The sequence below is a fragment of the Fistularia commersonii genome, chromosome 4 (assembly GCF_037954325.1).
Source record: "Fistularia commersonii isolate RoL2024-O1a breed Wild chromosome 4, RoL_Fcom_v1.0, whole genome shotgun sequence".
NCBI classification, from domain to species: Eukaryota; Metazoa; Chordata; class Actinopteri; order Syngnathiformes; family Fistulariidae; genus Fistularia; species Fistularia commersonii.
Window position 1 is genome coordinate 21,643,168 of NC_141287.1, and position 27,917 is coordinate 21,671,084.

Sequence of the window (27,917 nt, forward strand, 5' to 3'; positions counted from 1 at the left end):
AGCAGGAGAGTGGTCTGGTCCGCCGCCTCTTCTCGAGTCCCTAACCCCAGCGGTAGCCTATGGTACCTTGAGGTCCCCTGACTCCCTCCATGGCAGCAACACCCTTACTGTGGGCCAGAAATGCCAGCCACCAGCTATTGACTGGAAGTTCAAGGTTGAGCCTGCAGCTTCATCCTCTGAGCTCAAGTGACCGAGGCAGTTTAGAGTTTGCCATCCAAGCTATCTACAATCGTTAGTCCGGCTTTCGATGCTCCTAACGATGAACATGGGAAACTATCAAGCGGCGGCGGCCTCTGGAACATGGGTGGGAGGCTACGCTGGTATGTTTTTTTCTGATATATGGTTTTAAATACTTATTAGTAGTAGTAGGAGGAGAGGCATCTGTTTGCTTTGAAGCCTATCTCTAGATAGATGCACTTGCAACATCAAACCGAATGAGCCAACATCCTGATGCGGAATGGCCTTTTTGGGAAGGCGGGTCACCTCTGCGTACTCTGTTGGCGGACTGAAGGAGGCATTTGAAGCAGAAATGAGGAGAGTCGGGGACGACCTCAACAATTACAAGAAGGAACTAACATTCTCAGATGCTTGCTGTGCTCCTTTTGTTCGCTCACAATACTTTCCATGATGATTTTATCTTTATTATTCATGTTTCTTCTTTTTTTCGCTACAGTCCCCTGCACTGAACTCCGCTTGATACATTTTACATATATTAGAAATACAAACATCCAAACAAACACTTTACTTCATGTTTATCTTACAGTAGCTCAACATTGTTTTAAGTTCATTTTTGTTTCTTTTGCTGTTCCCAGTGTATTTACTGTCACTGCCAGTGTTTCCAGCCTCCCGAGCTTCCCGTGTCATGCACTTTCATGTCATCACGGTGTGTGAAGGCTCTTAAAAATCAAGGAATGAAATGTGCAAAATGTTGTTTTTTTCTCTGCAAACACACACACACACACACACACACACACACCCAAGCACTGGTTGGTATAGAGACTAAAAGGCTTTTCTGTAGACCCTCTGTCAGTAAGGCGTTCAGTCAAGAAGAAGCAGACAGAGGATTTTGGATAATGAGGTCTGTGTCGGTGTCAGCCAGACACTCCCCTGTGCCAATCATTTTGGAGTGACATGTCAGAATCCTACATCCAGGATGGCAGAGGGGAAGCTTTATGACCGTTTTCTTCTTGAGCTTTCGTTTAATAAAAGTATATTTTTGGTGACGACCTTAATCACTCTGTTTTTTTTTCCATTTTTTAAATGTAATTTTATTTTAATTGTTTTATTTTATCTCTCCATCCTCAAAATCCTGATAGACACTTTACAGATAATTAAAATCTTAAATACTGTGTTTTTTTTTTTTCTTTTTTTTTCTAGCAAGTGATCAACACAGCATGTATCTGCTCACACAAACAAAAAGGAAAAATCTGGAAATCCGTTCACATTTGCTCCATTTTATGTTTCTGCATTTTGCAGAAGTCAACACACACCCACATCTAACATGGAATTAGCATTCAAACCCCACAATTGCTGCAAGAGGGTAAACAAATGAGAAGCGTGAACATTTGGACTGAGTAGCTGCTGTACAGAGTATATATATATATATATATATATATATATATATATATATATATATATATCGCTGTCACAAATTACCTGATAATGTAATTAGTCACATATCAGATGAGGGAAAGCGCTCTTACAGCTGCAAGGTATCTTTGAAAACCACCCACAAGGTATCGGGGTGTTTGTGCACCGTCGCGGCACGAATGCAGATTTATGGCACTACATATGGAGACCGCAATGGCGTTGTTTGCAGGTGACCAGAACTTGGAGGGCAGCGAGAGGTTGTATTCACTGGACCTTGCAGTCATCGTAGCCTCTCATTTAGTTATTGTTTCTGATGCATATTAAACCGCTCGGCAGATGGACGATAATGCGGGCCTTGATTACCATTAGTAGCTATGGCTTGTAACTCATGCTTAGCCAACAAAGCTCATCGGGGTGACATTAGGAGGGAAAGGACAACTCTGACCTCAGATGTTCGGATGTAGCACTTTTTTGGGGGTGAGCTTGAGAGAAAGTGCGAAAACAGAGTTTTACGCGTCTGCTGCATGTATGTAGTCTCCCCTGCGTTTATGCGGGTCACGTTAGAGAAGCTCAACCAGTGGGTGTGTTTACCTGTGGAAATGACATTTGCAACTTGATTGAATTCAGTCAGTTACTCGCTATTGGGATGACCTTTTGCTGGCTTCCTTTGCTGGACTCCATAAATCTCCCAGACTCAACCGCTTTATAGGGTTTCGATAATTGTACGAGGTTCTATGGAAACGCGTCTATTCGTCCGCACCGGTCACCTGTTGATTGCTCCGACCACCAGCATTTGCATTTAGACATCATGTCAAAAAATGTTGTTTTTTTGTCATTTAAAAACTTAAGTCAAGTGATATAAATGTTTGTTTTTTTTTTCTTGAATGGGACTGCAGTGCAAAGCCGTATCGCGCATTTGCATTTTCTGCAAATGCACAACATAATAAGGACCAAAATTCCTTCAGGCAATCTACAGACTATACTGAATTAAATATTCTTTTTCGTTGCAACTACCATCTGCACATATATATAGGCCCGGGTGTAATATTGACCATAATATACAGCAGGGGTTTGAACTATTGTCTTCATTAATTAATCCGTTCATGAATTATTTGATTTGCTGTAAATCACAATTACTGGTCATTTTGAGTATCTCAACCCGTGCATGGACTTTAACTGGTCTTTCGCCCCGTCTGTCTTCTGGCAGCATTTCTCAGCATTTCATTGGAATTCCAACACTGAAACAACAGCCGCCTTTTTTCCGCTCTATTCTAATCATAAACAATTCACGTGACGGGAGCAAAGGTTTCAGAAGTAAGCATTCTTATTGCGGGGGATGCTTGAAGAGGTAAATGGGTATAAAAAAGTAAATTCCCCCAGATATCACATGCCACAGTGCCCTCCTGGTCTGATCCCGGTCCTGTGCCCCGAGGGTGCAATAACAGTTTATTACACCTATCCTCACTTTATGACCCCCCTACTTCCACACTGCTTCCCTCAACTGTTATTGAAAACACCCAGGTCTGTCATATATCTCTGCTGAGCAGCGCGACGGTTGCCTCCCTAATCACAGCCAGCATGAACGGCTATTGTTCAAGTCTCACTCCAACACTTGCACTTATCTTATATCTGTGTTGATATTGAATTGTAGGCCTAATTTGCCTTTATGGCATGTATAACCTTCGGGCTGAATTCTTTTTATAAACCCTAGGTGCGTCGTATATATTTATGTGCGGATGAGGTGGTGGTGGTGGTGGTGGTGGTGGACAAATTGCAATTGAAAAGTTTTGCTGCAATATGAACGAAAACAAGGAAAACGTGCTCTGTTTATTTTGTGTTGTAATAAAGGAGGGGAAACATTCAGGCAAGATTATTGAGGGGGCAGGTGAGGTGGTAAAAGGGCGTCTTTTATTAAAATGCAAAGAGCCATTAAAGGTCTCGGAGGAGGTGATTAGAGAAAGACGGAGGTGGAGTCGGACTCGGAAGGACCGGACGCGTCTCAATGACGCCATCCAGACGCTTAGAAAGCGGCACGCGTTGCGCTGCATTTATAAAAGTCGGCTTCAACAGACCGAATCGCAAATATCGGAGACCGCGAGCCACATTTGATGGTTTTTGTTGTTTTTTAAATACTAACGGAAAATGCTGCCAAGTATTTTGGATAATGGCGGTATTTCTAAAAGCACGGTTGAACTACCTGCCAGGGAAAATACCTGATGTGTGCAAGACACCCGTAGATACCAAGTACACGATCCACTGGGGTTTGCTGTATGCACACTATATGGCCAAAAGTACCTGCCTTCACTTGCATCCCAGTCCTAATCCATAGGGTTCAATATGATGTAGGTCCACCCTTTGCAGCTAGAACAGCTTCATCTCTTCTGGGAAGGCCGACCACAAGCTTCGGGAGTGTGTCGGCGGGGATATTTGAGCATTCTTCTACAAGAGGTCACACACCGATGTTGGCCGAGAAGTCCTGGCTCTCAGTCTCAGCTCCAGTTCATCCCAAAGGTGTTCTATGAGGTTGAGGTCAGGACTCTGTGCAGGACGTTCATGTTCTCAGTCGTCCATGTCTTTGTGGATCTTGCTTTGTGCACTGGTGCGCGGTCGTGTTGTGAAAGGAAGGGTCCGGCTCCAAACCCTTCCCATGGAATTGTCCAAAATATCTTGGTATGTTGAAGCTTTCAGAGTTCCTTTCAGTGGAACTAAGAGGCCAAAAACAAGCCCTCACCAGGATCCCCCTCCACCAAACTTCACACTTGGAACATTGCAGTCAGACGAGCAGCGTTCTCCTGGAGTCCAGTGTCGTTGTGCTTTCCACCGCTGCATCCCACGCTTGGCATTGCACTTTGGATGCAGCTGCTTCTCCATGGAAAGCCATCCTCTGAAGCTCTCTCAGCTCTGTTCTCCAGCTCATCTGAAGGCCACATGAAGTTTGGAGGTCTGCAGAAAGACGGCGACCTCTTGGCAGGACGCGCCTCAGCTTCCGCTGACGCCGCTCCATCAGTTTACGTGTCCGACCATTCTATGTCTGAGTTGCTGTCGTTCCCAAACACTTCCATCTTCTTCTCATCCAGCTGACAGTCGACTGTGGAACATTTAGGACTGGATTTGTGGCACAGGATGCTTCCTATCACGGCTCCACGCCGGGACTCACTGAGCTCCCACTCTTTCACAAATGCTTGTAAACGTAGCCTGCTTGCCTCGGTACTCGACTTTATACGCCCGTGGCCGTGGAAGTGATAAAAACACCTAATTCCCATTATTTGGATGTCTGAGCCAATACTTTTGTCCATACCGTGTATGTCTTCATTCCAGAGAATGATCTCGTGCCTCGTACAATGCGCAGTGCAGTCGTCCGGCTACTTTGATTTATTCTCCACGGTAATGGTTTACTTGCCCTTTGCCCACAATTTTCAATGACCACATACTTTTAATGAGTGTGTGCACCATCTGCGCACCCATGATGATACAACCTGCATAAGCTTACGGAGTCATTACTTTCACAACCCAACACAGGGAACTTGCTCCCGTTGAAGACTGGTGGATTCGTGAAGGTAGCGGCGGTAACCGTCCAACCCCAAATCAGTGCACGGTTCATGAATGACACCGCGTGCATAACTACGCATGAAACTCTTTTATACCGCACCACTCGTTTATAAATGTCATATTTGGTATCCGATCAAATTTTCCATCATTTTAATTTAGATGGCATCCTCCCCGGAAGTCCTTGAATCAGACCATTAACCACTCGATTAAATAGAGATTGAGATTCCGCCAAGATTAACGCATTTAATGAAAGCACGGATAAATGAGTCATAAAAATAAGAGTAACTCCCATTGTTTTCATGATCGGTCAAAGGTGTCACTTGGACACAGTGGGAGACCGTGAACTACCGTCATTTCCAGGCTATTGAGCGCACCTGAATAGAAGCCGCACCGGCTAAAAATGACGAAATAAATCTGTGTACATACATAGGCTGCATTGTCTGCAAGCCGTATGTGCAACATGAGATAGTTACACATCATTTTTTTTTTTTTTTTCACATTTAATGAAATACATACCGGTAACTGGAAATTTTTTTTTTTCCAAACAGTGGCTATAAAATGGCTGATGAAAAAGATGAGTGATAAATAAGACAAGGAAAAGCCTATCCATCCATTTTCTATTCCCGCTTTGGCCTCCTCCAGCTGATCGCTCCCTCGGTCTTCCTCCTGCGCACTAAAGATAAGATAAGATAAACTTTATTGATCCCCATAGGGGAAATTCTTTTGTCACAGCAGCGCAACAATGACAATATCAATAAATAGGAGTACAAATATAAATAAAGGGGACAATTAAAAGATAGCAAAAGACGTCCACAAAAAATAGACCGCAAGCGAACAACAACAAGGATACAATTCGACAACCGAATGAAAACAAAACAAAATATTAAAGTTGTTTTCTTCTATGTCAGGATTGAGCGGCCTCAGAATTTCACGGTCATCTCATGGCTCCCGTGTGACGAGGCTAAATGTGCTGATTGATCCATCAATTAGCCGCCTCGTTGTTTTAGCCGCAGCATTCAAAGCGCGTGGAAAAAGTAGCGTCTTCTAGCCCGGAAATGACGGTACAGGAATCTGAGAGCAGTTACCTTCTGAGATGGTTCGGTCGTCCCCGGAAAAATGTTTGTCACGGTTTTTCTTTATGAGTTTATGGGAGGATTTTGTCGAGACAGTCGCTTAAGCTCAACGGTATTCGCCGGATCCGGAGTCCTTATTGTATCACAAGAACGTTTACACAGCGGCGAGTTTTGTGATGGTTTTGACATCCGAGTTACCGAAAAGCTACTTCCTGTCGATTTCGCTTTCTTGTTTTTCCCTCATCCATAACAGTCTATCGGTGTCTGTCTTTACTTCTGCAGTATGTGCCGGCACCGAGAACAAGCTGAGCACCCTCTCGGACCTGGAGCAGCAGTACCGCACCCTGAGAAAGTACTACGAGAACTGCGAGGTGGTGATGGGAAACCTGGAGATCACCAGCATCGACCGCAGCCGAGACCTGACCTTCCTCAGGGTAAGAGCCAATCTGAAGCACGGAGCTTATCGCCACATATTCATGACGCCTGCCTGTTTTATTGGGACGCTGCTCATGCGTTCTGATGGTACCGATCATGAAAATGAAGGAGTTATTAGTTTAGCGCGCCGGGTAAAAGCCGCGTTTGCACCGGACGATGGTGAAAACTGTGTCCGATGAGGTGAATTTTATGTTTTTTCAAATTGTTTTTCCGGAATTAAATAACTCTCTCGTCCTGAGTGGATGTGCAGCCATCTCAATTTCCATGTAACGTGGATTGAGCTGTTTTGAAACTGCCAGCTCTCCTGCAGACAGGAAGCGGGGGGAATCTAAAAGTAAAAAAAAAAATAACCAAAACACAGAAACAAAAAGCAAACAATCCCATAGCATCTGGTGAGACACGCTCCCGGTGCCGCTCGACAGAAAATCCTCTTCGACTCAACGACAATCACGCTTCCCAACTTCTCCCACTGTCCTGATTGTTCCTTGCATTTGGGTTTGATTTATTGAATAAAATCCAATTATAACTTTGTCTTTCACGCAACCTTTTTCTGATTAATCGCGGCTCACAAGACGGTACGATGTGACTGATTAAAACATCAGGATAGTTGAGAAATCATTGAAACATTTATGAGCCGTCTTCCCGCTCCTCTCTGTGGTAATTCAAGTTGATGCCATCGGGGATGCTCCCGTTTTTATTTTTTTAATTTTTCAATTTCTTTGTTTGTTTTGTTTTCTCAAAAGGATATTAAAAAAAAACAACAACAAAAAAAAAAACATCACATGCGGGAGGCTGTGCCGTTTATTGCGATACTTAAGAGCTGCTCTCCAGGGGCCATTAGGAATCCAAATTTCCAAATGATTTCCGGTTGGAATTAGGTTTTGACGAAATAAAAAATGCTCCCCGTGCCCGGCCGTCGAACCGGTCGGTCCGAGGCCGACTGCGGGATTTATCTATTTATTAATGGTGGATTTGTGAGAGAGGAGGCTTCGGAGGACGGGGCCAGACGGTGGCAGATGATCGGCTGTGGGCGTCCCCGAAGGGAAACGGTGAAAGGCAAAGGCAAATCGGTTATTATCGTTAAACATCGTATTCATTGCGAACCGAATTGATTTTTAAAGGGAAATGTAACTATAGCAAAAGTCAAACGCTGCCTGGATGGTTATTTTAAGAGCCTATTAACTGCTAAACTGTGAACCAGCACAAATGGCAGTACCTGGTGCCGTTGCTCCGGTCCTCAGCTCGCCACCCTAACTAGTATGTCAGAGATAAATACCGGTTACTTGTTTGGGTAAATGTAACCAAAGCCACCAGAGCATCGTTAGGATTGTTTTAATGACCGTATGAGTTGCTTACCTTCGCAAGGGTCACAGCGAGCGGCACCGATCAGACGCTTCACATTTCCATAAGATGGCGGTTTAACCGCTAATCCCCCGTGACATTGCTAACTCAATATATATTTCTGAAAACGAGGTTAGCATGTGTTTGGCGTCTCCTGAAGCAGATAGCATCATTTTATAATGTTCCAGTCCGAGCTCCTCGTGGCCGTTGAAGATCCCCGACCAGAACTGGAGTTGTTTTCCCTCCTGGCGGCGGCCCGGTAGGACCTCGCTTAGGTTTACGGGCTTGGCAGCAGCGTCGCCCGCGTGAAAGTCATAACAGCCGCCGATGACTGATTCCTGCTCACTTTTGGGCGCCGTTGACCGCCGGCCGACAATTCTCTTTGAGACTTGACCACAAATCCCAAATTATAAACACAGTTGTAGCTACATTTTGGTGTACGTGATAAATGTATGAAGGCCTCTTTAGCTACATGAGAACAGGAGGTCACAGTGTTGTATTGTATTGATACCTGGTTGATATAAAGAATTACAAAAGAAATTGGAATTACATGAATTAAGAGAAATGATTGACAAACAAAAAAAGTCAGAGTTCTCCTGCCAGGCCAGTGGATCCATTTCCTTTTCTTGTCATTCACGGTCACACAAAGAGCAACATCTTGTTCACTTTATATCATCTACCATATTCAGTCTATTATAATATCCCCAAAACAATCTGATAAATGGGATCAAGTAGGTAAACTACAGTTACATTTAATCCTTGATTGTGCATTCAAATGCATGCAGGGACCGCTTTTGTGACAAATACTGCATTTTTACCGCTGTAGCTGAAGGAGCCTTTTCAGTTCCATCCGTCCAAATCAAGAATATCGAACGGAAATGTTTCGCGAGTCTCCGTCCTCCGGTTGTTAGATTGCCTTCCCTTCTCTGGATAAGCAGTCGATGCCAAAAAAACATCTCGGGTCGGGCGCCGTTATAATTAAGATTAAATAACTAAAACTGATCATTGCATTTTGTTGCTTTTCATATCAAACAGTTTGTTAAATTAGGATTCAAAAGCTTAAAACGGTCTCCTTATCGGTCCAGACGGATGTAGTCTTTCTCTTTTGTCTTCTGCCATTCTCGGAATCCCCCCGGGGCAAAATTGACTCGATATCTGCAGCTGAACAGCAACTCATTCGAGCAATTTTCACTATTTCCAGTCGGGCTCGGAGATCCTGTCGTATCCCTGAACTCAGCGGGAAAACGCTGGTGCGGTGATTGACCGGGGGAACGCGAGCGTTGGCACCACGTCCTGCTGCCGCGGATGTCGTTTTCGGGCGGAGGTGTTGCAGGGAAGAAATTACTTATATGAGCATTTACCTCCAAATGGGTTTGATGCACACATGAATACACACACACATACACACACACACACTTAAAATGATGTTAGCCTCAAGGCCTTCAGGGCCAGAGCAGTAATAGTCTGGTGCTAAGGGGTTAGGAAAAGTCACGAGTGAAATTTGAAGATATATGTTTGTGTGTGTGTGTGTGTGTGTGTGTGTGTGTGTGTGTGTGTACGTAGCATGTTTCTCTTTTTTTTTCTGAGGAATCAGCTATGACTGTTGACCTCTACTGACTCTGCGTTTTAGACAGAACATTATCCTACATGATGTTTCCTGCACCCTGCACTGCAAACATTGTCACAGGCAAATTGATTCCTGCCACGGTGGTGAGAAGCTAAGCTCCCCCGGTGCTGCCATAAATGCTGACTGCTTTAATGGGCTGCAGTTGCTGTGTGTGAGGACGGAGCGACCAGAGAACGCAAACCACAAGCCGCGCCTTTGTGTTTTACACGCGACAGGAGCGATTTAGTTAAAAGTCAAGTTAACGGCATGTTCACACCAAATAAAATAACGGAGGGTCTCTCATGAAAATCATTTGAATGCAAGAAAAAAATTGAAAAAATTTGCGAAGCGGCAGAGGTCAGCGCCCCCCCCCCCCTCAAAGGTGTGAATCTATCATGGGAAAAAAATCTGAAATCCAAACGGTGACCTGACGGAGAACAACGGACGGTAAAAAGCTCCTGTGAATTCCCTGCAGGATGAAAAGTCCCGCTGACTTTCAAGAAAAAAAAGGCAGAAGGGGTTTCAGGAGGCGGTAGACTTCCATTTCAACTGCTTCTGGTTCTGCATCGCCTTGTCTTATCTTTGAAAAACAAACACGACGTTTATAGACACACGTAAAGCCAAACACGTCTTTGTCTGCTAAGTAGTGGAGCGCTCCAGTGTCGCTCATCAGTCATTTACAAAACGGGTCCCTGTGGCACCAACACACCGGGTTCCTCCACCTTTTCACGTCCTGCAATTAAAGCAGGTTAATTGAACATGCTAATTAAGAACACAGGGTGCCGAACAGCGAGGGAGCGAAAGCACAGGACGCAGTGTATATCTTTAGAAATTATTATTATTATTATAAAACCCTGCCGTAAACCCCCCCCCCCCCCCGCTCCCCCCAGAGGGCGGAAACTTCACCTTGAGGTTGAGGGGGAAAAAAAGAAAAAAAAAAAAAAAAAGAAAACTATTGTGGGTACCATACCATACCTGTCTTATGCGGGTGATTGAAACCGATCACTGTGCTCGTTTTTTCCGAGATATCTGAGAGATTGATGGCCGCCTCGCCGTGCCCCTCAAACAGCTTTAGCTGTAAATAGAGTCCATCTTCCAAACTACCTCCACAGCAGATGAATCAATGCCCACCAAAGATTAATAACTACAATTCGGCACTAAGTCATTGTTCCGGCTCTCAGGGATGCTCGCGCCGACCGGCGATCCAGCAGTGAGCTCGGCGAGGAGCCCGGTTGCAGAGAGAATAAAAGTCAACACGCGTTATTAAGGCATAATTTTATCACAACATGGGCCTGACAATGTGACGCTGTATTTAAAACCAGACCACACACAGCCAAAGCGCAGAATTCTGGATTTTGCCCTTCTTAGCCATGCATATGCATTTAGAAATGCTGACAGAGATCTGGGGAAAAAGGATTGGGTTTCGGAAAGACGCCGGGAGAGGATGATTACCTTTTAAATTCAAAATGTGAAAAGTGATTGAAAGCGCGCCTCTGTTTTGCACGGAAAATTCCTCCAAAGTGATTTCACAGCTGAGGCAGTTTCTGAGCAATAGTTTGCTAATTATAATGCTAACTCAAGCCGCCGTCGGTAAAGGTGTAGCGTCTTCGAGCCGCTCCGGCAGGAATCATCTTGTCTGCATCCCGAGTCCATCAATTGTGAAAAATCGAAGCACTGATCCCGGAATGCTAGCTTCTTTTGCTAATGCTAGTGAAGCGGGACGTCTCGGAGGTCAGTCACCCGAGCTGGAGCTACACAATCTTGTTTTGTTTGTTTTGTTCAGAAGTTTATTAGGACAGTGTACAAATACATTAAACACAGAGGCAGAGATGTTTGTAGCAGATTATAGCTCATAGCTCATTTCCATCTGTAGCCCTGGACAATACAAATATAAAACTGTATAAAATAGACAATATATATAAAATATACAGATAGGCAATAAAATAACTATGCAATATATAAACAGGCAATAAAATATGTATTTTGCAAGTTGAAAGTGCTATTGTTGTGATATTGTTGTGATATTGTTACTTTGGTCATCTGGGGGCCATCAGATGTTACCCAGAAGTTGTTATTGTGAGCATGTTTGGGGCTCCAGAATCCAATTTTTAACGGCCGCTGCTCTGTTCGTACCTACTTGCCGGTGAAGAGGTTTTACGTCTGGCTCGGAAGGTGTGCGGCCTTCTGCCTCGACCGCAAGGCTATGAAGGACGCAGGGGGAAAGAGTAATAGCAGCAGCGCTAACGGTTGCACGTTAATAGCTGAAACGATATAAAAATAGCTTTAACATTCATAAAAGAAACAGCGGTGGAATTAAAACATAGAGTTATGGCTCATCACAGGTCAGGCTCAGTTCTGGTCCAAATCCTCTTGTCGTGGCGACTGGACTCGGATATCTTCCCTCGAAGACGTTTCAGCCGTCGTCCCAGAGGCTTCTTCACTTCTAGTTTCCCGATAGACCTGCCAGGGTTCTGGACGGGTCCAGATTATGGCGGCTCGTTATGTAAATGGCAGAGTTGATGTGCAGAAACTCAGTACATCTAAGGGGGTCTTTATGCTAATGATGGCGTCGATCACTGGAACAAAGGAGTAACTTAGCTGGAGGACTGGACTGGACTGGAAAGTGAAAAGATCAAGCTAAACAAAGGGGTGAAACCTGTTCATGTCTCATGTGGACGTTTTGAGGGTGCAGAAGGTCCTGGTCCATCTATGCGTTGATCCCAGTATGACGTTGTATGTCTGTGAAAGGTCGTGGTCTGAGGCCTCTCCTCCGTTCAGAGATGGTTTTTCTATTTTGACAAAAATAGTTTCTGGGACTCGTCTGTCCAACCGTCTGTCTTCTCCGGACAGAGAACGGACAAAAGAACCTCCCTTGTCCCTCAGGTGTAGGTGGACCATGGAGTCCTGTGCTGAAGTGCAGAGGTCGTTTGGTTTCTCCAATGTAGACGTCGTCACAATCCTTCACAATCTTCACGTTCAAGTCCGTTTGTCACGACGGACTGAATAAATGACGGGTAACTCAAACGTGTCATACAAGTGATGAAAGCTGGAGGAGCGAAGGTCAGACATGGAGGACCAGCAGCTGCATGTCACTGGTAGCTTCAGGCTTTCGTGAGGATAACATTGTCATGGCCGCTTTGTACCTGCGCTCTCCTGTCACTTATATCACAATAAAACCATGCATTTTTGATTTTACAAGACGGAAACTCTGAAGCGCCCGAGGCTGTGAGCTTTTGAAAGACCCGACCACAGTTGGGTTGAGCATCGACTTAAATATAATTTTATTAGTTTAGTTTACATCGGCATACGTGCATGTTAGTTCAAGGATAATTATTACTACCACCGCTTTTTATTGTTCCTGCAGGTTTGTTAAATTTCGTTATCTCCAACGGTAATACTCTTCATATAATGTTTCCGCGATAACTGTTTTTTTTTTGCTTCTAATATTCCTTCACTTCCTTTGTGCTCGTAATTCAAACGTGAATGCTAATCTAGCGCGCGTTTTTCACTGAAGGGCAAATAAAAAAAAGAAATAATGATAAAATCCTAACCATCTTAGCTAATTATAAAATGGTATTTTCCTTTTAATTCTGTGTTTTCTCTGGTTAATGAGTGAAACACCCGAGAGAGCAGACTCATGCTTGGGTGTCTTGTTTTTTTTTTTTCCCCAGTTGTCATTCTTATCGCATGCGTTCGACGAAAACGAAGATTCACAATCATAAAATATAAACGTTCTCACTCGCTCTCCTTCTTCATCTCATTGGGATCCACAGCGGCATATCAGGATTTTTCTGTTTTGCTTCCACCGCCATCAGTCCACCTCCCCCACGTCGTGTCTTGGTGTTCTGCCCTTCTTTATCTGGCTTTGAAACCTACCGAAATTTGACCTTGAAATCTTTAAAATGCGACTTTCCGAGATTCGCTTTTCTTCCTGGTAGCACCTTTGAATTTCCGAGACGACGCGGGCAGAAGTAACGTAACGTGGCGAGAAGAAGCCCTCGGATACTGAGGAGGGCCACTCCAGGAGGCGACTTCTGCTTGCACTGCAGAAGAAATACCCCTCAATGTCAGCCTGTTGTGAAGGATTTATGTTCTTCAAGGTCAAACCAAAAAAGCATAGAGAATACATTTCTCACGGTCGCATACTTTTTTTTTTTTTGTGTGTCTGTGTTTGTCTCAACAAATGTAATCAGCATCTGTTTTTTCTGCTGAGGCTAAACTTACCTTAAAAACAAATGTTGACATTATCCACGGTTTGTCCATGGATATACCTGCGTATTGACTTTGACTCGCGGTAGCGTTTGTTCGGGTCGACACGTTCCGTACCAAACATGAATTACACAAAGCAACTCACACCTCGCCAACTTCAACGTCACCAGCCTTGAAAAGACACTTACGGACAAAAGTATCTCCGTCAAGTTGATCATTTGTCAAGGTGAAGCCGATACGAGGTATCTGTGTTTGAATAATAAGGATGAAACCGGAGTCCGGAGTGAAATCGACTAACACAACGTACTCTTTTGTCACATGTGTGACCGCCGAAGCCGCACCTATCGAACGCCGCTGGGAGATTTCGGTGGCGGCGCTCGTCTCGGCCAACGGCCCGTTTGTGTCGGGTGGCCAGAAGAGCCAGCGTGCCGGGGAAAAACAAATCTGCGCGATAAAGAGTCGTCCTTTATTTCTTTTAGAACGTGCGCTGTTTTGCGACGGCACCGTTCCATACGGTAAAACCGATCATGGTGAAATAGCAGAAAAAGATAGTAGGAAATAACAGACCGTTGGTCCGCGGTTGATTCTAAAGCACATGCGTGCTAAATTCATGCTTGACTTTCAATCCCAAATTCAGCCGGGGTTTCTTAAATCTCTCCCCAAAAGCATTATTAAAACGACAGTCTACTGGTGCACCCAGTGCCGGTCCTTGGACACATTCCTTCATAGTTCTTGACTGGCATATTTGTCCCCCAGGCGGCGTGGGTGCCCTCCCGAGCTTCCTAATTTTTGATGCGCTGTTAGATGAGTGCAGATTACATCGGGCCCCGTCTCCTCAGCAAACCCCTTCAATATTAATGAAGACTGATGAAGTGCTAGGGAGCCCCTGTCTTTCAGCCTTGACCTAGATTGGATTGACAACCGCAATTAGCGTCCCCTCAAGTTCATTTCCATCAATTTAATTTGACACGAAGGGAGGACGGCGTAGGGCGCCAAGGCGGACCAATGAGAGAGAGGAATTGTGTGTGTGTGAATGTGTGTGTGTGTGTGTGTGTTGGGGGGGGGGGGGGGTACGGGGGAAACGGGGTGAAGACTTTGTCCAGGAAATAGTTTGAAAGCCAGACAGGAGGAGGACGTTTCGGCAAAGACAAAGGAGGATGCGGAGTCCCTGGAAATTTCTCCTCGCTAATACCTAATGAGATTTTTCTCCCCGCGAACTTTCGACGTGTCTTTAAATCTTATCGTAAACAGTCGCAGCCAGAGGGAAGTATTACAGTCAAATCCTATCAGGAATAGCAGCGTATCTCCGATTTGGTTTCTACCACCAATTAAAATGGAGATTTCTTCCTTTTTTTTCTTTTCCGCCGCCTCTCTGGGCCTGATAGCGGTGCTTTCTCGCTTCTAAAAGGCAGCGGATGGAGTGGAAGCGGCACTCGAAAACAAATTGTTTTCTATCGTCCTGAAGTAAAAGAGCGAAGGGGGCCATAACCAAATGTTATTAAAGCGCCGCGTGTGTCTTTGCAATAAAAGAAATGAAACCTCAGATCAGAACTATCGAAGGACCGAAGCTGTCGGACGTGGAGGTTGGAAACCTTTCCTCCGTCGCAGAGAGGGCTAATGAGTTAGCATGCCTTTTTGGCGTGGAATGACGTGGGATGTTCAGTCCCCGCCTCCGTGGGCTGTCCCACCAAGAGACCAACAACCCGACCTGTGGCGACAGAAGAGGAAACATGTCAAAGAAAAAAAAAGAAAAACGGCGGTGAAATTCCATGGAAGTGGCCAAAACCTTTTGCCAGCGTTTCATGTCGCGTTTCCAAAGAAAATAGATCCGTTTTCCCCCAACTGAAGGCGGCCGGAGTGAACGCTTCTGAATGATTGCACGTCTCTTCATGTGGCCCGTCATCCGAAAGAATCTTTACTGGAATAAATCCAATCCTTGGCCTGCGTTTGTATCAGACACTAGATTACGATTTTGGACGAATATTAAATCTGTCAATATAAAAACAGAGGCTTTGCATTGGAATTGACTTTATGTTTTACGTAATAATAAAACAAAATCTGTTTGAACATGACAAGACCTGCTGTGGCCGGCGAAGGAATGAAGTGTGTCTTCTTTTAAAACGGGCGAAATCACAAGTGAAACGTTTTCCGTGGGCGGACAGATGGATGAGTCAGCAAATCATCGGTGTCGGATCCTTGGAACTCGGAGGATCAACACCAGATTCGGCGGCGTCGGCAAGCGAGCGAGACGTTTGCGGTCCACGTATCTGATACCCGGGAATCCGTCTCCTGCGAACGGCCTCAGGGGACGAGTTATAGCCGGCCGACGTCCGGGTCGAGGCGCCGTCGTCCTGTCGGCTTCTAGATCACCGTACGATTAGAACTCTGAATCGATGCCTCCTGAAATTGATCGGCTAATTCCGCACGGACTGAAGATTTTCTTTTTTTTCGAATGCCTACGTGTGGCCTTCAAATTCTGCATCGGCGTGCAGAAATCTGTTTATAGAGATAAGGTAAAGTGTAATCCACGTCTTCCAAATGAGTCGGAGCCCCTTTTGTATAAGTGGTCCTCCTGCAGCTTTGAGAAGCGGCCATGCGTGGAATACGTCTCGGAGCGCCGGGCGCTGGCAAGGCGTGAAACTTTCTCATATTCACGCAGACCGAAAGGCGATAGCACTTATCTTGGCGGCGCAGCGTCGGCCTGAATGGAGAGGCGGCGAAGAGGAGAAGCGGCGGCGCCACAAAAGCCCGCCCTTTGCTCGGGCGGATGTTTTCAAAGTTGATATCCGCCACCCTCCGCAGACTGTCAAAAAAAAAAAGGGTGGGTGATACGCGGGAGTTCTCAGGGGGATCAAAATCAATTTCCACCCACTGTGCCTCAGATGAAGGAATCCTTTTCAGTAACGCCGGTGTTGAAGCTTCGCCGGTCAGAGTACAATGGTTCGCCGGAACCAGGCTGTGTTGTCCTCATTAATGGCGCCATTTTGATAACGGCGCTTAATGGAAATAGCCACCGGCCCATCTAATCATCTTTGGCTCGGTACGGAGCTCCATTCACATTCAGACGGCGTCGGAGAATCGTCTGCGCACGATAGGGACCTTGTGGGTTCGGCTCACTTTGACTGAGTAATGAGACTTCTATTTGAGCAAGGAGTTTCTCCGACCTCCCTGCCTCCGCCGGCCTTGATGCCCGCCGGCTGCAGGCTCTTTCCTATGCATGGATGCATTCATTTTATTGTGATTATTTTATTTTTTTAATTTCATCTTATTTTATATCATTTTATTTTTTTTTATGAATTATCTGGCGGAATAGATGGTGTTCCCTACCTATCTCCGTTTTTGTGGCCAGGTCAAGTTGCGAGATTCTGTGACACCCCCGGGGTTTGCGAATTGCATTTTTTTTTTTTTTTTTTTCCATTCATGCATGTCAAAGCTTCACTTTTAGTCAGATCAGTTCAACATTACTTACAATTTGAGTGGCGAATTGGAAAGCGGTTTGTCATATCTCACATAAATAAGCTCAACCAGACGTTTAGCTCGGGTGAAATTGAGTTATCAGAGAGACGACGCTGAAAAGCCCAAAATCAAATACTTGAGGCTAAAGCACATTGTTGACCCCTCGGTTACCGCTGCAAATAATTTAAGAAATCACCAGGCCTCATGGTGGAACAGCCAATTCAATTTTTGGGTTACAGCGTTAATAATAATAATAATAATAATAATAATAGTTATTATTATTATTAATAATAATAATTATTAATAATAATAATAATAATAGTTATTATTATTATTATTATTATTAACAACAACAACAACAACAACAACAACAACAATAATAATATTAATAATAATAATAATAATAATAATAATAATAATAATTATTATTATTATTATTATTATTATTATTAATATTATTATTTATTAATATTGTTATCATTATTATTATTATTATTGTTATAGAATAAGAAGAATAAAAGGATGTAGAAACAGCAGAGCAGTGGAGGGGAAAGGAAAGTGCTGGAACACTGCAGTTTATTTACATTCTGGCTGATCCTGACTAATTAATTAGAAATAACCTTCATTTTGTCCAACCCCAAAAGCAATAACAAGAAGTTTAACGCTTAAGTAAATTCTGCAAAACTTCATTTGCAGGTCGCATGAGGTCGCATTTTTGCTCTTCTGATTTGTTTATTCTCTTACAAAATGTGACCCGCTGTGGTTCGTCTGAAATCCCGGATTAGCTTTCTCAAGGTAATAAAACGATAAATCTTTCTTGCATGTCTTGCATGCCGCAGAGTAGGATGAAATATGTGATTTGCGGCGTTTGACATTTCATTATCTCTCCGTCCCACACAAGATCTTTTTCCTCATTAGATTTCCGTGGAAAAATTCTAGGAGATTTCAAACGCAGCTCTGCTGATTGTTGTCAATAAGAACTCATCCAGTCACCCGCTTTCTCCCGTCGCGCTCGATCCCCGTCTCCTTAGATTTATTTTTCAGCGATTTTGCCGACCTTTTGCAATTCCACCCCTGCCTCTTCCCACCCCCACTCGGCTCCTTTTGTGCTAACTAGTCACTGTTTGAGTAAAAACTCATTAGGGTTACACAGCTATTTAGCTAAGTGACACATGGTATAATTGTACCATCCATCAATTTGTGTGTAATAACACACTCAGAGGAGCTAAATGTTTATTAGCCTTCAGCCAATTTTTACCCGTGGGTTTTAGGAATTAATAGCCAGAGGATAACGTTGGAGGCAAGAGGTTTGAGGTCAGGGGCGCCGACCCGCGCGAGCCCAACTCACTTGGTAGAGACGAAAACAAGCCAAGAAAAACATTGCTTTCTGTCTCCCGTCGTTGCCGTCGTGAGCGGAAGATGATGATGATGATGAAGATGATGATGAAGAAGAAGAAGGTGTCCGTTCATGTGGTCGTCCATCTCATGTCAGATGCGTGTGGTTTTATATGGATTTATTTTGTTTAACAGTCAGTCTACAGCCACAGGTAGCTGTAACTCCCTGTAAGTCGCTTTGGATAAAGGCGTCCACCAAATGACTAATATAATGTACCAAAGTGACATGTGACTGAGGAGGTCCGGCTCCACGGCGCTCATTATGATCGCTTCTCGCTGTCAAACTCTGCACTAGTTGTGAAAGCTAAATTGCAAGTTTCCATCAACAGTTTGAGTCTGTACTTTCTTGTTTTATAAAACACTTTTCTCATTGTAATCAGCCGAATGTCATTTGGACAGGAATATGTAACGGGTTTGATTGAAATCCTTATTGATTTTGAATACAAAGAGCAATTAGATAAGATGCGAATCGTATTTATATATTCATTTGTTCATGGGCTAGCTTTAGCGCCGACCCTGCGGTCAAGAGGTCGTTGCTAAGAGGTCGCCGCTATCAGACGGCTCGCCGCTCTGACCTGCCGGAGTCGCATCTCTATCTTCTGGCCACTTCCTGCGACGTCCTGATCTTGTGCAACATTTCATGTTTTCATCTGTTGTTGTCTCTGTCCTATTTAATGTCTTTCTATATTGTTTATTTATCGTCTCTATCCTTTTAATGTCTTTGCCGCCGTGGCATTCCAATCTCTCCAATGGGGACCGGTAAAGTATCGGCATCAACTGCCTGTTTCCTGACATGTGTGTGTGTGTGTGTGTGTGTGTGTGTGTGTGTGTGTGTGTGTGTTCCAAGCTCAGTACTGTATAATATGTAGCGTCTAATTTACTGCGGTAGCTGTTTGCACACAGCCCGGTCCTCAGCTGGAGTCTCTGAATAAGAAGCCAAATGAGCACAATCAGCTTTGTTTGCAATTGGCGAGTTCATATGAGGCGTCGGAAGAGTTAGTTATGGCCACTGGAACATTTTATCAGCATTGTGAGAAAAGTCTTATTAGTAAAATTATAATTCATAAAGGGGGGGGGTTGCGATGATGAAAGAAATGAGTCTGATGCACCGCTATATAAACACGCACCATTTGTTCAGGGCGTAGCGTGGAATATCTCTGTCTGAGCACGACGGAGATGTAAAATCTGCCTCGCGGTGAGAAAAATCTCCAAAAGGGCATTAAAGAAATATCAGGACTTAATAGAGTGAAACCGCTCTCGGTGCACATTTGCGATCGCTGCTAAAATCTAGGCGATTTAATGGGAACGAGTGCGGGGACGACCCCTGAACGCCACATCTGTGAGTTCAAACTCGTCCTCTGAGAGAGGGAGGAAAGAAAAGTCTTGGGATTTTCCATCGATTCGCGTAAATAACGTATGTAACGTTAAATAACGTATGTAAAGTCTGCAAGACAGACTAAATACCGCCGAGGATCCAAATGGAATTGTCCGTTTGAATGATTGAAATATTCATTCTGCTCCACGCAACTACAACGTTTCCATCTTCCCTTCTACTCAAGAATAAGCTTCCAGACTATAATGATGCCTCCCGACCGGCGCACGTGCACGGAGAAAAAATTGCAGCAATCCCACAGCGCCTTTGCAGGTGGGATGTTCCCGGCTTCGCTTCCGCTCATTTGGTCCTCGAGCGGCGTCAAAGTAACGCCGAGCTTCGTAGAAACTTGAAAACAAAAAAACCTGTAAAATCTAACTGAATCTATTTCACGCTTGGAAAAAAAAAAAAAAATGTGAATGTAAAAATATTCTGAGCTAGATACAGCCACGCGTGTGTGTAAGTGTGTTTTATGCCCGTGTGTGTGTGTGTGTGTGTGCATGAAATAGAGAGCGAGCACCAGCCAAATGGGTCAGAAAAGCTGAATGTGCGGCTCCTCACGGGACCAACAAGACCTTCATTTTCCATCTCAGAGTTCCTCTGTGGTCACAATAAGAGGCCACATCACCAATTTCCCTTTCATGCTGATGCTTTTTTTGATTTTATTCTTTTCTTTTTTTTTTCTTATTTATTTTACTGGGCCATCACTTAAACTCCGATGAGACAAGACGGAAAACTTCTGTCCTTCTGCTCGCGTTGCTGGACGTCTCCTCATTTCAGCCTCTTCCCTCTGTATTGGTTTAATATAAATCTGAAACTAGTATTAGCCTCCGGCAAAACCGATCATGAATAAAGGCCCCGTGGCTCTTATATTATCATCCCGATGTTATTTGTGAGCTTCTTATCTGGATCCACATTTTATGCCTAAAATCGAGGCTGTAATTCTTTCGCCTGCTTTGGCAGCGCGGAATAATCGAGATCGATTCGCCTTCGCGCCGAGAACGCGGCGTGATTGGGAACCTTCTTCTTTTTCTGTCCGTTTGTGTTTCGTCAGCAGCGTCGAAGCGGGTCGGGCTTCGGGTCTTATGGGCTTCAGGTCGGGCTTCGGATCTTACGGGCGCTCAACGTTGTCTGAACGATTCGGTGCCGCCGGTAGTCGCCGGCTTAAGGTGTAGCATAAAAACATTGTCGTGTGCCGAGATTTTTCATTTTGATGAATTTCTTTGTACACATGACGTTGTAAACGTGACGGCGAGTGGAGGGAAGCCGTTTCCATGCTCGCTCGCAAAAGGCAACTCGAAACCAAATGCAGTATTTATGTAGCTCCAATTTTCTTTCTAGAATCCTTTTTCCCCCGCTGGTCACGTTTACACATGACTAAACAATAAATTCATATTAAATGATACATGAATAAGTAAATACATTTATTTCAACACAGACACATAAATCTATTTGTCATGATTTCATCCATTATCTATGCTAATGTTATTTAAATTATTAGATTAGATTCAACTTTATTGTCATTGCACATGTGCAGCTACAAGGCACCACAATGTCGTTTAGCATCGAACGCAGATGTGAAGGAACCAGCTGTTTAGAAATGGTACGTTATGTCAATAATCTACATGGGATTTTCCAACTGGGGGCTGTGGAGACACTGCAATGTGCAAAGTATGCAGTAGGACCTGGACAGGAAGTACAGACTTCATTTACAAGTAGAAATGTCCAGATGATAAGATACGCAGTACAAAAATACAGCTGACATGGACATGAAATGCTACATAAATAAGCTATAAAATAGTGTTAGCAGGTGTGTGCGTGCAGGGAAGTCCAATAGTGTGGTGGTAGCGATGCAATATTGAATAGGTATTTCACACAAAAGATCAATAAAGAACTATTTATACATTTGTTTACAAAATGGAGTCATTTTTAATGTGAATATTAACAAGGTTGGCAATGACGCTCTCACAGCAGCGATATTTGGAAGATTCTCGGAGCGGCTCCTCTCCGTGTTATTCCACCCAAACAGAAAGTAAAAGTATTGGGTTTAGCGAACTCCAGATTATCGAATGCACCTGCAGGCTGCCTGAGATATGCAGCCAAGCGCTCACTGGAGTCTGGTTACTCCCCGGGCCGTGGGTGTTGTTTTTGTTGTGCTGTGTTTGGTCCAAAATCTTAGAGAATGGTTAGAGGATGGCCGCCGCAGATCAAAGCAGAAATATAATCATGTGCGAGCGAGCGAGAGAGACGGATTCTCCTCGCTCACGGCTCAAAACACACTGCTGTTGAACCACGTTGATGAAGGAGACAAGGAATGCGCGTTTCAACCATCTTTTAAGCAAAAACGGGGATCTTGACGTGTTTTTCGAACGATTCGTGATTTATCTTTTTTGTTTGCATTGAATTCGGGGAGTTGAAATTAAACCTTTTTGCCAGCGAATCAACTGGTTTCACATCTTAACTATCACCGCCACGTTACAGAAGGTTGGGTGAGATGGAATTCTGTCGATTTTATTCACATAGAGAGGATCCTAATTGTGCCCGATGTGAAGAGGAGTTTACCCGCCTCACGTTCCACCACTAAATGCTCCTCAGCTTATTGTTTGCTCATTTCACATAAACCGAAAGTCTGGTTCTCGAGGTCGGGGATGCTTGGACGCATGGACACCCGGAAACCGTGAAAGGGCAGAAGTTCAGGCGCATCCGGACGGAGAACATCGGAGCTTTTCTCGTGCACCCATCTGGACCTGGACACCGGAAACCCCCCGTTAAGGCCACGTTCTTGAAAAATCATCTCGAAATTTCCAGCACGTGAATTGATGCGAGAACATGAAGACGGCTACGTCGCTATTCCACGGTAAATGTCATCACAACCGTGGATTATCGGTAAATCTACCTCAAGATATTACTAACCGATACCGATTCATTATGTGCATTAGCGATGAAATAAATCAGCTTTTTATGGATTAATAAACCAAGGATTATAATTTGCTAACGACTTGTCCCAGCATCCTTTCAGATTTCAATCTAATTGCATAAACAAAAGACAGTGGGGGAAATGAGAGTTACATTAGAAAAAGATAATTAGATGCATTTTTGAGAAAAGTATCTTTCCACTGGCCACGTTTGTGCTAGCTGTAGCATTCTGTATTAGCACTAAATAATGAAAAATCACTCATTAAGGCATTGAGTCTCATCTGAGCTGAGGACGTGCGTCAAGTATAGTTTACAAAAGTAAATGAAAAACTTTTGGACTTATTTTGTATTTAATCCAAGCGACACGTGTCCAGAAAATCTCAGAATTACCGCGTCGGAATGATTCCGAATGTGATGTAAACTTTTTATTGTAGGTCATCACTGCAATACATCATCTACTGTTGGAAAACTCAAAGCGCCGTTGGCGGGAATTTGAGATTCCCAGGCCTGATTAAGGAGCTAACCAAGAGCTTCATGCTCCAGGACTACCTCTCACTCCATGACACGCACCCCCACATGGGCTCATACCAAGCCAGCGCGAGGAAGTGATTATTCTTGGATTAAGACTTGCCTCGGCGACGGTATGTGCGGCATAATTGAATAAAAGCCGCCTCGCCCCAACAGTCCCACCGCAGACGGGCCTCCCGGCCTCGTCAGATCGGCACAATATTAACCATGACACAGGCGTAACCGGGATGGTAATTAATGCACCGAATCAATTACAAATTAGTCTATTTGCAGAATTCCCCACTGGAATCCGTTCATTACCACGGCTCTGATGGAGTTGCAAGTCTTCCTCGCGGGAAGAGGTGTCACTCCACTCTTCACTTTCTCCCTTCATCCCCCTCTGCGGCCGAGGGTACGGGAGACAAATGCGGGGTGTAATTGGTGATGTCTGCTACACGGGATTACATCTCGTTCAATTAAAACGTCAACTGCAACAAACACGGTGAGGTCAGAAATCTTGCTGGGGTTCAGACTTGGAACAATAAGGTTGAATCAGGCTGGATGAACCTGGAGTTCCCAGCAGTGAAGGTAGGGTTTTCATCTTGAACCTCTAATTGCTTGCAAACACCTCACAGCACCTTTAGTGTGATATTTTACAAATGCGTGTTTTGTAAATGTGCGTGTTTGCATTAGCTTTGGAACTTTGACACTCCAGTATCATGATTTTGGGGGGTACCAGACCCGAACGCAATGACACCCTGGGGAGATAAGGGCATTAAGGTCCGGGTTGTCTCAGGAGTTGTGGGAGTCTCAGGATGTCGCGAGGAAAGGCGATGCGTAAATCAACAATCCGGCACCGAAGGGCAGGCAGCAGGTTCCTCTTCACCTCAGGCTGACGTGCCCTGCACACCAACCTCCTCTGCGGTCCACCCTCCTGGACGGCTGCTGCTTGACAAGAGCCTCTGGTGGAGAACTGTGCAAACTGATAAACCGCTGTACCCTTGGGGGCTGCACCACTCAGTGCCTTAAGAGTGGATGCGCTAACATTTGTTGCTCTACCATTGGATGCTGTAACACTCGTTGCTCTACCGTTGGATGCTCAAACATGGGTTGCTTTACTATTGGATGCTCTGCCATTGGATAGTCTAACATTGGGTACTATACCATTGGTATGTGTACCGTTGGTTGGTGTACGACTCGATGCCTTACCATTGGATGCTGTATCATGGGGTGATCTACCCTTGTATGCTCTACCATTGGGTGCTGTGGAATTGCTCTCCTTTTGAACGGACAATCAGCTGTTTAACAGAGTAATGTATTCACCCTCTTTGATTTGTCTTGATCTTTTGGCCACTCCCTTCAGGAGTCTGACAAGCTCCTACGCCAGATCCTCTTCTTTCAATCCGATTGTCCTCTTCGACTCGATCCATAAACTCCTCTCTGGTCTTACTTCATACCTCCTGCTTAGCAACTCAAACCTCAGCATCTTTCTACCCAGATGGTCGCCATCCCTCCCCTGTCCGTGTACGAATCGTATCGGTCCGATTTGATCTCCAGAACGTCTGTGTTTCCCCTCTGAGGGACTCGTTCCTGATCCTTTCCATCCTCCTCATACCCAAAGAGAACCTCCACATCCTCATCTCTGCTTCCTCCAGCTCCTCCTCCTCCTTCTCCTCAGCGATCTAAAGCAGACATCACACAATTACTTAAATTCCTAAACTTTGGGACCTAATGAAGACATCTTGCTACAGTCTCTATTCAAATTAAAAAGTAAAAAAAAAAGTAAAGAATAGAAATAAAAGCTGCCAAAATAAGTTATTGCTCTTTCCAATAAGAAGGTAAAAGGGAACGTTGGATTCAGCATAAATAAGGAAAGTAAAAACAAATCTTACATCTCTAAATTGTAAGGAAAATATCTGATTGGCTGCGACTCGTGTGATCGTTATTCGATCTGCATGGGTGCGTCAGGAACACGGAAAACCCGGGATCCATCTCATTTGAATGAAAGTAATTGAGGCGCCGTCGATAATGAGACCCAGGTCTTTATCGGCCAGATTAATAAAACCGATCTTTTAAGTTTGATAACAGTGTATTGAGGGGAGTTTGACCGCAGCGGTCTTTCTCTAAATTAAGGGAATAATGATTTTCTGATATATTTGGCAGCACATTGACAATCCCCTATTAGGGGAGAGGCTCGCTTGCCAGGTGTTGAAGTTTGATGGGTTCCTCTTCGTCGCCGATGCACCGTCTCGTCCTCAACAACCCGCTTTTCTTTGGCAGTCCGCTTCTCGCTGTGTTTTTCTAATCCTTTAGTTTTGCTAGCCTGACGGTGTCAATTAGGGTGATTTCCTGGAATCCAATGCTTTTTTTTTCTGTATGGAGGTTTGCTGATAAGTTCTGACTTCCTAGCGAAACAATAAGGAACCAACAGAGGTTCAGTATTTACAGTATATGAGTTCAGGATCACAAGTTCAGGCCCACAGAAGCTCTGGGAAAGTGAGACATCAAGACCTTCCAAGTCAGTAGAATAGAACTTTTAGTTGCATGATGGTGCGGTGGTTTGACCCGCTGACGTCCTGGTTCCAAGTTGAGTCTTCATGTTCCCCTTGTGTCTGCTTGGGTTTGTCTCCTGCTTCTCCAGTTTCCTTCTGCAGTCCGACAACATGCAGGGGTTTCATTGGAGATCCTTTATTGTCACATACAGTTCGACATAGAACACGAGATCAGCCAAATGTAGCCCTGCAAGGAAGCCATCATGGAGGCACCGCGAGCAGAAGGCGGCGAAGGAGCAGCGCCGGCGGCGCCGTTCGGTCCGGGCTCGCCAACCCGTGGCTCTCCGTGGCTTTTGAAAATAACCTAGAAACCAAATTTTAAATTTGAAATGATGGCGATCTTGTAACATTTAAATCAAACATGTTAAAATATGTTTGTCGCGCTTAATAAGCGAGTGAACAGAAAAAGGATGACGGCACGCAGAGAGAGGACGTTCAGCTTTTTGCTTTTTTTCTGTCATTAATACAAAACTCAAACAGACATTGAGGAAATCTCTCAAATGCAATTTCATCGATGAAGAAAAATGCAACATGTATTTTGTGTATACATAGCATATATGCCGCGTTAGTTCATTTTAAAGTCGAGTAGCGTCGCGTGGCTCCCGGTGTTTTCTTTCTGGCGGGGAAGCGGCTCCAAATGGCTCTTCGCGCGGTGGAAGTCGCCAATCCCTGTGTTAGGGTTCAGTTTCTTGCCCGCCAACACTTTGACAGGCTTCGGGAGGAAGCGGGAATCGAAACCGGGGAATGTCGTTGAGTTCCGAGGCTCGTCCTTACGACGAGCGTCTCCGTAACATGTGAACGACAGAGTGAATCGTACATGTCCAGACGCCGCGTGGGGGAAAGAGAATGATTGCGTGTCTCTATGTGACCCTGTGATGGAGCGGCGACCGGAGCGAGGCGAGCTCCGCCTCCGGCCCGATGACAGATTGCACCGGCGCCGCCACCCTGCAGCCCTGACTGCAGGATAAGTGGTACAGATGATGAATGAATGAACGGCGGAGCGAGCGGCCCTTCCCTCGCTCTCGGACGACGGGATGGACGATCGAGCCCGGCGCCGCAACGCTCGCGACACACGGAGCGCGACGCCAAAACAAACGACTTTGTTTGCTACTCGAGCCGCCTTTTGTCCCGAGATGATTCGTCCCCGGTGAAGCTTTTCTTTACCGTGTTTCTGATCGCGTTGTTTTCTGTCACTGATTCATGCACCTTACAGGGCCTTCGTGTCATTCCCCTTGACAAGCAGACTGGCACACTGTCGCTCCTAATGACACTCAAATATCGGGCTCCGTTCGGCCCCGGCACGCTCGCATAAATACTCCGGGAAGGGACTTCTCAAAGTCACCCGTTCCTGACCATTCAGAAGCACATAAAACGTCCATATCTAAAACACATATCATGCAATAAAGGCGTTCATTACCAGCTGTGCTAGCTATTTGACGCTAATTATTAGCCCGTGTGTGTGTGATAAACTGTGATCTGCCTCATGTAAAAGAGCTTTTAAAACCCGTTGATTATCTCGCTGTGTTGATAATGACGTTTGTTTATTTATTCGTTGATTCATTTATTTTTTATAATCACAAGGGCGGTGCAAAAAGAGACCAGTTTGAGATTGTGCTGTTTTCTCAGCCAAGAATCATCCAGTATATCTGAGGTGGAGTCATGAGGAAGAGGAAGGAGACATTGGCGTCTTCTGGCGTTCCTCCTCCGGAATCCCAGTTGGACCCTGGAAGACTCCAGTGTGGATTTCCAAACCCACACTCAGACAGCGGCTCCCGCCTTTAATTGTCTTTAAATTAACATTCATTAGTTGATTATAGCACTTTGATCATCATTTCAAAAACAAGTTGTAATAAGATTAAAAAATTAAAAAAATAGACAATATGGCTTCCAGGATGAGCCGTCATTCTAAATTGGAA

At 44.7% G+C, this 27,917-nt stretch overlaps 1 protein-coding gene across 1 annotated transcript in view; it reads left to right on the forward strand.

Annotated features, from left to right (window-relative positions):
- erbb4b (erb-b2 receptor tyrosine kinase 4b) overlaps positions 1-27,917 on the forward strand; it is a 281,265-nt gene that overhangs the window by 134,321 nt on the left and 119,027 nt on the right. Inside the window, exon 2 of the mRNA XM_086145994.1 lies at positions 6,495-6,646. Within this exon, the coding sequence (XP_086002120.1) occupies positions 6,495-6,646 (152 nt within the window). The remainder of the gene's footprint in view (positions 1-6,494; positions 6,647-27,917) is intronic.